Raw genomic sequence first — 14,144 nt, 5'->3', positions numbered from 1 at the left:
TCAGTGCTGAATAGCTTCCTTTCCTGTATGGACACATGTATTTACTGTACCGCACTGTTTCCAAAGCACTGGGTTGCCTACATTTTGTTTTTAATTATAATTTCAAAGTATTGAATCTAATCAACTTGCTTTTTACTCTGATATAGTGATTTGACGAAAGGCTGACACTGTGGAAGAGCCTCCTGCGATTGTGATCGATTATGTGGACATTTCTGATGACATTTCTGTTTTTCGTCGGTCTTTTTAGTGTGGCTATGTGTATCTGTGGCTCTGTGTATCTGTGTATCCGTACTCTGGCCGTGGGGACAATAGCTCCACCAGAGCTACAACTGTCCCCGCAGCTGGATACAACTCTTCCAGACCCGACCATCCCCGCCTCCCCCCCTCCAAGATACGGGAGCTGGATGTGACTGTCCCTGCCACCGGGCTCGACCATCCCCGCCTCCACCCACCAAGGTGGGATTGGACTCTACTGTCCTCGCCACGGGGGCTGGACTGAGCTCAGTCCTGCCACCGGGCTCGACCATCCCCGCCTCCACCCACCAAGGTGGGATTGGACTCTACTGTCCTCGCCACGGGGGCTGGACTGAGCTCAGCTGCGCCTGGCTTGGATGCCCCTGCCCACCGACCTGGACCCTGGAGGGTGCCAGGCCAAAAATCCCACTATCGGCTAGTTTGAGTTTTTAAATCTCTGTGTTGTTATTCATTTAATCACTGTTTTTTTGTTTCTCTGACTTCTTTTCAAATAAACCGTTTGAGAACTCAATGTGTCATAGTGTAAATCACTGTCATAAATATTCCGAAGAAAGCCTGGAGACTGACATTCATTCATAATAATTGTGTCTTATGATCAAAATAATAACTTTACTTTATAGTGGTGTGTAAAAAAGAAAATCAAAAATGTGCCCGGGACAAGACCAAGTCTTTGCCACAGACACATTGGTCCATGTACGGACATATCGATGACCCCTGATAAACGGCAGAGAGGGCCGTCCCGAAACTGGACAGTAATAGACACATCAAGGCTAGAAGCGGAGAAAGTTTACCTGTTTTTATAGCATGTCAACCTATTTTATAGGAATATGAAATAGCCAACAATGTCACTCTATTTTTCTCTCTCCCTTGCATCTCATCAGGTGCGTGCAGTACAAAAAAAAGAGACTTGTGGTGTGTGTGTGTGTGTGTGTGTGTGTGTTGTTGAGGAGACTTGGTATTCGTGGGTATGGATCTGACCCACATCCTTTCCCCCCAGTCCGCCAGTCACCAGAAATGTACCATCTTTCTGGTAAAACGACTTCTTACGAGAAGTCAATTCTTCAAGGGAACTGTGGGTTCAACTTCCTCTCTGGGGACCATGGGTGAGTGTGAGTAAGCAGTGTCTATTAATAGAAAAAATGTATGTTGTGTTTGCCTACACAGGAATATATACACTTTCACAGTTTCACTTGCTCTGAAACTTATCTGCACGGGACATGCTTTATCCGGGGTGCAAGAGCACACCTACACACATTGGGTTAACTTTATAGGGTTTAAAGATCTTTGCTGAAACTATATCGAGTGTAGTAGAAATAATTAGTGGTGGAATTTATGCTCATTCCAGAACAATGTGTGTGAGAGAGAGAGAGAGAGAACTGAGAGGGACAACATGTTGCAACATTAACTTACAACATGTTCATCGTGAGCAATATGTTTGTTATCACTCAGAAATGTGTTGCAATGTGTTAGCCTGGCTAATAAGCCAGACCGAATCAGCCGTTGGCAAAAAAAATTGCCTGCCGGCGGATTACAGTGTGATTTGAGTCTGGCTTATTAGCCAGGCTAGCAATGTGTTGCTTACGACTGGACAAGCTGAATCACTTGCGAGCCGGCGACCTGCAACCAGGTAATAGGCTACACAGCAGCCATACTGGAAATAAATTGGGCCTCTTTATTACTTCCTATTAACAGATATTACCAAATATACAATATGATCTAGTCTCGGTACCCAGGCTTTTATTTTCGTTCTCATTCGGCTCAAAAATACTAGTGATCCAGACCGATCTGCACCGTCCTGCTACAGTTTTGTTGGGTTATGTTGCATCAGTGTGGAGTCCGCTTAAAAGTACTAGGAAGTAGAATGCTTTTAGAAGTAGAGCAGAGCAATTTACCACAGAAGAGAATAAGCCAGATCTTGCCCAGAGCTCCTCTGAGAATGTGAGTATATTCACTATTATTAACAGCAGAACAAGTTGAATCATTTCAATGAAATAATGGTTGTAGTTAAAGGTGGTGTAAATGATTATTATTTTTGTTAAAACAAAATCTAATAACCTAAAACATGAACCTTGGTTGAAGAAAAAAATAAAAGTATTTTAAGTGCACATTATGGTATTCAACTGTTAAGGAGGCCAATGTGGGAATGTCTCTTGGAATGTGTAGGTTGTGTTCATCAGGAATAATCTAAATTCAGATATTTATGCTTAGCTTGATATTGTCTCATCGAATGTCTGTCAGTGCTGAATAGCTTCCTTTCCTGTATGGACACATGTATTTACTGTACCGCACTGTTTCCAAAGCACTGGGTTGCGAGTCTTTTCGTTACCTACATTTTGTTTTTAATTATAATTTCAAAGCATTGAATCTAATCAACTTGCTTTTTACTCTGATATAGTGATTTGACGAAAGGCTGACACTGTGGAAGAGCCTCCTGCGATTGTGATCGATTACATTTGACAATGACACCTGTGATGATTTCTGTTTTCTATTCTCTGTTTTTCTCTTCTTTTTTTCTTGTGGCTCTGTGTATCTTTTGTTGTTGTTCTTCTGGTGAGTACTACTACAGTATATGGATTACAGTACATGAGCAACTACATAAAAATACTGAGCAATATCAATACTGAGCATAGCAATTTAAAGGTTCAAATACAAAATGTGTAACTTTTGTACTCTTTTCATTTTCAGGTCAGTGTCAGTCACAGGGAACCAATCACGGCTCAGCTGCAGACCAGAGGACCAATCAAAGTGGGGCTCATGGTGACGTGCACATCCATCCATCCATCAATCTTCAACCGCTTATCCGTACTCGGGTTGTGGGGACAATAGCTCCACCAGAGCTACAACTGTCCCCGCAGCTGGATACAACTCTTCCAGACCCGACCATCCCCGCCTCCCCCCCTCCAAGATACGGGAGCTGGATGTGACTGTCCCTGCCACCGGGCTCGACCATCCCCGCCTCCACCCACCAAGGTGGGATTGGACTCTACTGTCCTCGCCACGGGGGCTGGACTGAGCTCAGCTGCGCCTGGCTTGGATGTCCCTGCCCACCGACCTGGACCCTGGAGGGTGCCAGGCCAAAAATCCCACTATCGGCTAGTTCCACTCTTGGCCCCAGGATAGGAGGCCCTAGCCTGGTAGAACCACTCCCCCTGCTGGACAACATTTGCATTCTGCCAACTCAGTACTGCCACAATCTGGCGGAGTCACTACCAAAACATTAACTGTTTACCTCTCCGGCCGATCAGCATGGCTCTGAATCTACTACCTCCGTCACTTCGGTCAGCCCTGCTGTTCTACTGGTCCATGCACGTCTAACACACCTCTTAACACCCATGTATCCATCATTCCAACATTATTGGCAGCAGCAGCTTCTAGCAGCTTCTAGCAGCAGCTTCTAGCTTCTAGCTGCTGCTGATTGGCCAGGCCGTTTTGTGGCCGGGCATCAAGTCTGCCTGAGAGTTCCCAGATGGGAGCAGCAGGGGGGAACCCAGTGTACTCTCTGCTGCCCCATCTGGCGGAGTCAGGTTACGCGCAAGTACTGCTACTAACTAACTAATGTCTATTACAATTGCTGTTCTAGATCCTTTAGACCCGTTATTGACCTTATACCAACCTTGAAGCGTACCTTAGTTACGTCACCATTAACAGCCAATAAGGAACCACCATTCTTGCCGACATAGATACATACATGTATACATACATACGCTACCTTTTACCCACTGAACATTGAAACATATCTTGAAACATATCTTAATTACGTCCCCATCAATAGCCAATTAGAGACATGCATAACATACATACATACCACTTTTGGTCCAGCCGACCACAATACTTGCGCAAGTAATAAGGATGAGCCAGATCTAGCCCAGAGCAGCTGGATACAACTGTTCCGGACCCGACCCTGCCCGCCTCCCCCCTCCAAGATACGGGAGCTGGATGTGACTGTCCCCGCCACCGGACTTGACCGTCCTGGCCTCCTCCCACCAAGGTGGGATTGGACTTTACTGTCCTCGCCATGGGGGCTAGACTGAGCTCAGCTGCCCCTGGCTTGGACGCCCCTGTCCACCGGACCTGGACCCTGGTGGGTGCCATATTCCCCATCTTCGGCTAGTTCCACTGGCCCTATAGTTAACGTTTTCCCGAGGCAAACATAGGAGGCCCCCTCCCTCCCCAATTTCCGGCGCTCCGTAGCTCCACGGACGCTACCAAAACATTGACTTTTTTACCTCTCTGGGTGATCAGCATGGCTCTGAATCTATACCTCTGTCACTTCCGGTCAGCCACTGTCTTCTTCTACGGGCCTTTCACTCCCCACACCATCCACTGCTAGCTCCCCCTGCTGTACTGTTCCACGCACCACACAACACACCACTTGAACAATAATTGGCAGCAGGAATTCAGTCCCCGACCACCACCGCTCCAGACGCCACGATGAACTCAGCCATCTATACCCGCTGAATCACGTCATACCATCATCTTTTCATCATTCAATATCAGATCTTTAACAAACAAGCCCTCATCCGTAAATGATATAATCTGTAGGGAGTTGGAAGCACAGCTTTCAGGTATCTTTTTTGCTCTGTAAAGCACTTTGTGCTGCAGTTATGTCATGAAAGGTGCTATATAAAAGTTTATTATAATTTGTATTATTATTATTGCAACATGGTCTTTAATGTGTGTGTGTGTGTGTGTGTGTGTGTGTGTGTGTGTCTAATTAGCTGACTGCTTGTGGTCAATAGGTGGACAGACAGACATAGGGACAGACAGACATAGGGACAGACAGACATAGGGACAGACAGACAGACAGACAGACAGACAGACAGAGCCCTTTAAAGGAGCAAAATACTAATATTCATTAAACAATGTATGTCCTATAGAAAGTACAGTAATTCGTTTGCCTAATTAGAAGAATAATTAACTCATTTGAAACCAAGTTTGAAATATCAACAATACTTATTAATGCTTATTTTGTTTAACTTAAGCCAAGCGTCTATGATGTAATCAAACACTCTGACTACGGCAATGGTAATTTGAGGTTCAGGTATCACTCATTTGTGTGTTTTGAAATGCCTTCGCATGCTGTCAGAGTTCTGGCAAGCTCAATGACATTCATGTCAGTGAATATTATCCGCTGTTTTTAAATATCATAATCATACTTCTTTTTCATAATTTTGGGGAACACATATCAGTTAGAGTTGGAGCATCCATTCAAAACAATAATATTGACCCCCAATAACGTATCACCATTCATGGAAAATGGTCTACATTTACCATATGTTTGATATTAAAGCTGTGAATAGACAAGCGGGAAATAGAGCTTGTCAATTCAGTGCCGTACTGGAAAAAGCCAACCTTGGTTCCTTAGCCAAAGGGTGTACTTACCTCTTTGCCAACTGGTCCAGGTAGGCCCTGTAGGCCTTTGTGACCCTGGGGTCCCCTCTCACCCGACATCCCTGGGGAACCAAGTTTCCCACAAGGCCCCCGGTCCCCCTTTCACACATGCCAAAAGGGATGAATATAAACACTATTGGCAGATTCAAGAGCAAGCAAATTTTGCTCAGTAACTACTATTCATCCCATGTCTATAAGATGTTATAGTATAATAATAATAATAATACATACGATTTATATAGCGCTTTTCTGGGTACCCAAAGTTGCTTTACAGACATTTTAATACAGACATTTTTATTAGAATTGTGTCAAACTAGTTAAAAACGTACTTATAAACTAGTATAAACGTACTTATATTCTTATAATACATTGCAAGAACTAAAAAATACTTTTATTATTATTATTATTTTCAGAGTTCGAATACATTATATAATTTTAGAATGCATTATAAATCACTGTTATGATGCATTATAGTGCCTTTAGAGCAGGGGTTCTCAACCCGTGGGTCGCGACACCTCGGGGGGTCGCCAAATTATTTTAGGGGGTCCCCAAATTATTTTCAAAAAAAAATAAAAAAGTTTTTTTTTTAAATTTTATTTTCACGATTTTTCAAAAATAGCAGACCTACAAGCTCGTAGCGCGCCACTCGGTGGCGCGCTATGAGCTTGTAGATCTGCTATTTTTCAATAGCTAAATTATAACAATGCTTAAAACACCAAAAGGGGTTCCCGCCCAAAATGGTTTAAGGTTATTGTAGTCAATTTATATTGGGGGTCGGGAGGGGGCGGGGCGGGGGTCCCGAGACATTGCCAAAGCATTTCCGGGGGTCCCCGGCCAAAAACGTTGAGAACCCCTGCTTTAGAGCGCAACTCCAAAATCGCTTTCACTTATGCCTGGAGCGCCACCAGCATGCAAAATGTTGATGCCCAATATTTAAAGCGTTAGAACCAATTCCTGTACGTCTTACACACTGGCAGTGACAAGTGGTTTTAACTTGTGTTAAAAGTGAAATGACTGACCTGGTCCCCTTTCCTTCCAGGTGGACCCTCAATTCCTGTATGACCAGGAGGACCCTATAAACAACATGAATCAAAATAATCATATAACTATACAAACTCGAAAGACATCAAATAAAGTTTGCACAGAAAGAAAAAATATATATATATTTTTTTTTAACAGGTGATATACCTGCTTATTCAGGGTGGGATTGTCGGGTCTCTGCTCTACATGAAAAGTGTCTTGAGACAACTTGTTGTGATTTGACACTTGAAATGAAATTGAATTGAGGCTGTGTGGCTCACAGGTCAGCACACTATTGCTTCAACTAGCATTACTAACTAATTAACATATCTGTTACTAACAGACTGAAACTGAACTTGGTAAACAAGCCTTCATGTGCGCTGCTCCTACAGCCTTGGGAGATTTGCTAAAACAATAGACAAACCTGTATAAAGTATTTTTAATTGTTTAAATACCAACCTGTTGTCCATCCTGTCCGTCATTGCCGTCATCACCAGGCTGTCCTCGCAAACCCTTGAAGTTATCACAACATCAATATTAAGAACCAATATCACGACACACGTTATACAGATGTGGTGAAGTTAAATGTGCGTTATTATGTAATATTAGAGTGGTGCCCGGTGGGCACTGGCCTACTTGGAACTATGCAAGTTGGAAATGAATGCCCCACCCAGTTATTGTGTCCCCTTTATGCCCATATATGGAGTTATTTGTCATGCATGCGCAAATATGGAGTCTATGCAGATGTCAGAACATAATTGTGATGTCAGAACAGGCCAGATATATGGAGATATAGGGGTGATTAGGTCCAGAGCCCGGGCTAAGGCTTTTGTGCTGGTTCTGGACAACCGGCTATCCGACAGACTCGACACCGGACACTGCACTCCTTGTGGGGGGTGTGGAACGCGTGTGGAGAGAACAAGTGTTGGGAATCATATGCAATCAATATATGAACTCACTTTTTCTCCTCTTTCCCCTACTGCCCCTCCTAATCCATCAGCACCTTGGGAACCCTAGGAAAAGCGGACATAGATTGTGTTAAAATGCAAAATCAGTGTACCCCCTATGTCCCTTGCAATTTGAACAGAATATATATTTATATAATATAATTTAGGTAGTACTTTAAACAATGTGCAGTACACGTAACTGCAATTCACCACAGTGACTGATACAATATAATGTGTTTAGTTTGTACTTTTTCTGCATTTTGGCGTTATCTCTGAACAAAGGTAAAATAGCAGCGGACATTAGGTACCCACTCACTGGGATTCCTGGTGGCCCACTGGGTCCCAGAGTTCCTAGAGGCCCTTTGCTTCCCCTGGGACCTGGTTTCCCTATCGCTCCAACAAAACCTGGAACACCTGCAAGACCCTGAAGCAGACACACAGACAAACATATCGTTGCTATATATTAACTTTCTATGTACCTTTTTAGTACATTAATGCGCTACTTTGTCATACGAGAGTAGCAAAAATTCAGTAGGCCTACCTACCTGTAAGGCCAGTCTACACCAAAGCAACTCCTTGCAGCAAAACCATTTTAAGGCCAGTCCATACTAATATAACTGCTTGCATTAAAAGCTCACAACGAGCTGTGAGCATTTTTAAGATTTTGAAAGTGAAAGAGTCTGATGACTGGGAACTATGCCCAAAAAGAGAATTTCAAAAACGAATCTCACCCACTTTTTAACTTGTAAAACTGTGATGTGACAATAAAGATGATTCTGATGTTATAGATATTTTATCAATGAAAGGTATTATTCAAATAAATACTACTACATTGTAATATGGGAACACGGGATAACACGCGTGTGCACACACACACACGCACACGCACACACACACACGCGCACACACACACACACACACACACACACACACACACACACACACAATGAATTTGCACTGTACAGTGCATTCATTAAATAGTCTACTTTACAACTTACTGATGTTCCCTGTATGCCTTTTGGACCCAGATCTCCATGTCGCCCCTGTGAAGAAATGCAACAAGTGACATAGTAAAAGCTATTTCTAAATTATAGACTTGAAATGACAGAAACAGACTACAGTATTACTTGCATATTAAGTATTGTAATAAAATGATGTCTTGAAAAAAGTGAGTGAGTGAATTTATTGTATACATTTATTGTATAAATTCACTCAAACTAAGTGGTACTAAGTTAAATGAACATGTATGCTATTGCAATCACGTTTGTACAATAGACATGATTATGCTAATTATGTAAACCAGTGGAGACTGGTACCTTTCGCAATAGAGCGTCGCTGTCCCGCCCCCTCGAGAGACCCGGAAAAGAAATCCCCATACTCAGATAGTATTTATTTAAAGACGTTTACGCCGCGGACAAAGCAAACTCTTGTCGTGACAAACCATGACAACAAACACAATTTTTCGGGCTGAACAAATAATTAGAAAGAAGAAGAAAACGGCAGGTTACAACACCTTTTTTTGCTGTTTTTCTTCTTTGTAATTATTTGTTTGGTCCAAAATATTGTGTTTGTTGTCATGAGTTGGCTTTGTACGACGCTTATAAGGTCTTTAAATAAATACGTTTTGAAATGTCTATGGGAAAAATGCATTGGGAACTATTTCCTGGGCCTGGCGTCGTCATGAAAGGGGGCGGGACTGCGACGCTCTATAGAGGATGATCTTTAAATCACACCTGCATGCTATGTGTCCATTTAATCACTGCAATTATATATATATATAATATATATATATATTATATATATATATATAATATATATAATATTATTTTTATTTTTCAATTTTTCACAAAATACACATACACCACCCGTCCACATACAAACCCACATACAAACCCACATACATAGAAGACAGCCCAGTTAAAGCATAATTACAATAATAACTTCTGTACTATCCTTGAAGCCGAATTTTCTTTTGGAAAATACATGTTAATGAATGAATGAATGAATGAATGAATGAATGAATGATAGGTGATGGTTCATATGTTTCCTCCCAAATATGAAATTCATATGCAATGCACCTTTCAAGGTGACCACAGATAATGTAATTGTGGAGTTTTTTTAATTGTGATTTCTGACATGATACATCATAATTATAATCAGCACAAAAAGGACTCAAAGAATGGATAAATAATTATCCATTATGTTATAAGCGTAGGAAATACAGTTCTCAGAAGTCATGCGTCCATGATGAAGGGTATATTATGCTTACTTGAGGTCCTGGGGGTCCCTTCTCTCCAGGTGGGCCTGTTAGACCCTGGAAAACACAGATAAGACATGTCAGAACATGCTGATCACACCCCCACGCTACCTGTGACAGCACAAATGCCCCTGAAATACATAGACGCACACACACACACACACACACACACACACACACACACACACACACACACACACACACACACACACACACACACACACACACACACACACACACAGTGTAAGCATTAGCCTAATAAGTGGAACAGAACAATGTGGAATCTTGGAGACTTACTGGAGGTCCAGGCTTTCCAATGGGCCCAGGTGGACCTCTTAATCCAGTCTCTCCCTATTGCACAGGACAGATCACACAGCACAGTTAACACAACAATTCACTCTGAAAGAGTGCAAACTGTGCAAATCCCTTGCGCTGTATTGTTGAAAATGCCTGTTTTCACACAGATTATGAATTGGCACCAGCGGTTGTCTTTGTGCCCGATTTATATTCTACTTTATATTCCCCTTCCAAATTAATTCTATGAATCCCCTTCAATCACCACTGACTATAGAAACAATAATGTGAATTTGAAGGTAATTACATTTCTTTTATGGAGGGCAATTAGCGCAGTAACTTGCTATGAAACAGCAGTGGTGGAAAAAGTACTCCGTTTTTACTTAAGTAAAAGTATCAATAATGCAACATAGAACTACTCCGTTACAAGTAAAAGTCCGGAATTCAAAATTTACTTGAGTAAAAGTACAAAAGTATTGCCATCAAAATGAAGTACTAAAAGTACTCATTATGCAGATAATTAATTAATAGCAGATCTACAAGTTCACAAAGTGTCGCATCGCAACACAGCATTGTGAGCTTGTAGATCTGCTATTTTCAAAAGGCCAAAATATAGGGCTGAAGTGGTTAATGTATGATGTGTAATAACAATCAAAATCTACAAAGTAACTAGTAACTAAAGTGGAGTCAAAGTACAATATTTAGATCCGTGATGTAGTGGAGTAGAAGTAAAAGTATTTGAAATTAGAAATACTCAAGTAGAGTCCAAATACCTCAAACTTGTACTTAAGTAAATGTACTTAGTTACTGTCCACCACTGTGAAACAGAACGTTGAGTGTACAGTGTAGTGTCAGACCTGGTGGTGAAAGACAGGGACTTACTGAGGGCCCCATGTGACCTGTAGGCCCACGCATGCCTACAGTTCCAGGAAAACCCTGAGGGAACATGGGAAACAATACCATAGGAATGAAACAGTGAGAATGATGCAACAGTGGGTCCCATTCACTTTCTTACAGCATTCCCTTTAGTATCATACAGAATTATCTACATTAAAAAATACGTCTTTATTAGGCCTACATTTTAAGTTCAACATGAAGTTGCGAACTACATTTTGTGTCCCTGCAATGACAGGAAAGGAAATACATTTAAACAGATTCTGATTCTCCCAACAGTGACAACAGTAAGTGGTGCATTTACATTACATCCCATTTATCCTCGGATTGTGCAATACATTCACCCAGCGATGGCGGGCACTTTGACACTAACTCTGGGAGAGCCCGGAATCGAACTGGGAACCTCGCGGTTGCCATCCGGCTGTTCTACTACCGGCCACAATACCCCTGAGCAACTGCCGCCGACATAGCTATGTATAGCCACCATGCCATGATGCAAGTCCAAACATTGTCAATGTCAGTTGAGTTGTGCTTCCCCCCTCCATTCACTCTCAATGCATGGTCAAACAGAATTCCACTTGTATTAGTCAGCCTATAGTAATACATACAAAGCAGATTGGGTCAACATGTATGAGTCCTAGAGTTTATCTTCTCAGAAGGTATATTGTAGTTAGTGCAGTTAGTGATTTCATCTACTGCCGCAGGCTAGCCCTCTTTGCAGGGGGTGACAAGAGGAGGAACAGTGTAGACTGCTGCTGTTTCGAAACTGGCCCCTGTAAAAAAGCCCCCACTTCCTATTTTTTCTATACTGTGCATACACGTTTTCTCTTATTTCTAACCGTGTACTGTATATGATGATTTCCTTTTTTTTGCATAGAAGATTCTGTATGTCTTTAAATGTTCTCATGAATTAAAAATGGAGGACCCTTATGTAAACAAGTCTTAGTGCTTTTTCTGGTTTTATCCTCTTAGCAGTTTTTGTACTGACTTGTACTTTCATTGAACTGTACCCATTCTACAAACTTTTAATACAATTATACAGATTTCAATCAATCAATCAATCAATGTTTACACAGCGAAATGCAACAGTGCCTCCCAGTGGCCACACAGTAACTTTGCACTTTCCGGTCCCAGACAAAAATATATAGGGGTTCTCAGCACAGCAGTCGGCCCAAGAGCACGCAGATTCACTGGTCTGTGTTTGGCCATGCCCTGACATCTGTCAACCATGCATGCTGTTTACATGTAATGAGAAAAATAATTAAACTGTGGCCAATTTAATCTTGAGTGAAAACTGTTGACATTATAGAACCAGATAAAATCAGGGCAATATTTAAATACGAAATATAACTCCAAGAGCTACATTATGCTAACGTGTGAAGGGAAAACGACCCAATTTGATTTATTCACAAAATGCAATTTAATACATTTAATAGTGGTAGATTAGATTAATGCGGTCAGTATTGGCTGAAACTTGAAGTCAAAGCTCATAAGTGCATTGACCCATACCCTGTATTCACCTGGGGACACCCCTGGGTCCCGAACCCCCAGTTTGGGAAGCACTGCGTTAGAGCATAGTGTGTTAATATGGTAATAGTTCCCTCTGCTCTGTACTACAGGTTCTGCTGGAGCATCACTATATTAAAGTGAGGCTCCAGCAGAACCTGTAGTACAGAACATATTCTGATAATATGGTAATAGTTCCTGTACTACGGGTGCTATGGAAATTGTTCCTGTACTACGCGTGCTATAGGAGCATCACTGTGCTATGGTAATAGTTCCTGTACTACACGTGCTATAGGAGCATCACTGTGCTATGGAAATAGTTCCTGTACTACGCGTGCTATAGGAGCATCACTGTGCTATGGAAATAGTTCCTGTATTACAGGTGCTGCCGGAGCATCACTTACATACATGCCTACTGGGCCCTGTGGTCCCTCCATGCCTGGCTTTCCTGTAAATCCCTGGAGGACACACACAAAGGGAGAAAATACACATGCACACACAATGTGAAAATACATTACACATGTCTCGTTCTCGTACTCTGGCATGTAATAACTGTACATAATGTAATAAGAAAATGTAATACAACTTCTGTGAATAATGTGTGTGTGTGCCTGCGTGTATGTGAGCAATAAGTGTATGTCTTCTTCTGGTGTGTATGTACTGTATGTGCATATCTAAATGTAATGTGTATTTGTATGCATTATGTGCATGTGTACCCGACCGTACATTATGTATACTTTGACTTACTTTCTCTCCTGGCGGACCCGGGATGCCTTGATGTCCTGTCTTTCCTGGAGGTCCCTATCAAAGATAAACCAGTCACTCACACTTAACTTCTAACATGCACTTAATTTGCCCTGGGCGATGGAGTGATTCAAAGGCCAAGAGGGTCTTATATTCTTATGTTATGGATAATATGGCAGACCATTCTGCTTAACATAAACCATTATCTTCCCTATAGGCATAATACGGCAGCTGACCAACCAGTGCAACTTACTGTTAGCCTGGCTAATAAGCCAGACCGAATCAGCCGTTGGCAAAAAAAAAATTGCCTGCCGGTCTGGAGAGGCTCAATTGTACGCCCATTTCCTACACCAGAGAACTGGTGTGGCCAATCGGGACACGGTATGCAATATGGGCGGGCTTTGGTACAGTGACGTTCAATGCTTGAGACCTTTGACTGACAGTAGCTCTGACCAATTGCGTCAAAGAGAAAATGTTTGAACCCGCCCCCCAGGAAACAAGATCCATACACAGCATCTCCAGACTCAAATACCACACGACAGTGTGATTTGAGTCTGGCTTATTAGCCAGGCTAACTTACTGTAGCCTACATGTCTATCTATTGGGAAGATATTATCTTCCAGAGGATATACAGTAAATGGTGCATTATATAGCACCTTTATCCAAAGCACTTTACAATGTGCATCGCGCGCGCGCACGCACGTGGTTATGCAATAAACAAACTATGGCCGTGCAGTCCTCTTTAATGGGATAACCGGTGGCTGATCATCTCCATTTATAGCACAGCTGTTCAAAAACTCAGGGAATGTCAGCCAGATCACCTTGAATTTATATCA

At 42.1% G+C, this 14,144-nt stretch overlaps 1 protein-coding gene across 2 annotated transcripts in view; it reads right to left on the bottom strand.

Annotated features, from left to right (window-relative positions):
* Positions 1 to 14,144, bottom strand: part of LOC306940127 (uncharacterized protein) — a 180,806-nt gene that overhangs the window by 40,472 nt on the left and 126,190 nt on the right. For both annotated transcript variants that reach the window (XM_079525118.1, XM_079525119.1), the window contains 11 exons: positions 13,312 to 13,365; positions 12,969 to 13,022; positions 11,047 to 11,100; positions 10,168 to 10,221; positions 9,883 to 9,927; positions 8,612 to 8,656; positions 7,930 to 8,037; positions 7,626 to 7,679; positions 7,126 to 7,179; positions 6,666 to 6,719; positions 5,638 to 5,745 (listed from right to left, as the gene is read on the bottom strand). In XM_079525118.1, the coding sequence (XP_079381244.1) occupies positions 5,638 to 5,745; positions 6,666 to 6,719; positions 7,126 to 7,179; positions 7,626 to 7,679; positions 7,930 to 8,037; positions 8,612 to 8,656; positions 9,883 to 9,927; positions 10,168 to 10,221; positions 11,047 to 11,100; positions 12,969 to 13,022; positions 13,312 to 13,365 (684 nt within the window). The remainder of the gene's footprint in view (positions 1 to 5,637; positions 5,746 to 6,665; positions 6,720 to 7,125; positions 7,180 to 7,625; positions 7,680 to 7,929; positions 8,038 to 8,611; positions 8,657 to 9,882; positions 9,928 to 10,167; positions 10,222 to 11,046; positions 11,101 to 12,968; positions 13,023 to 13,311; positions 13,366 to 14,144) is intronic.

This window comes from Electrona antarctica (genome assembly GCF_951216825.1).
Source record: "Electrona antarctica genome assembly, chromosome: 16".
Taxonomy (NCBI): Eukaryota; Metazoa; Chordata; class Actinopteri; order Myctophiformes; family Myctophidae; genus Electrona; species Electrona antarctica.
This window is presented reverse-complemented; position numbering and strand designations above follow the sequence as displayed.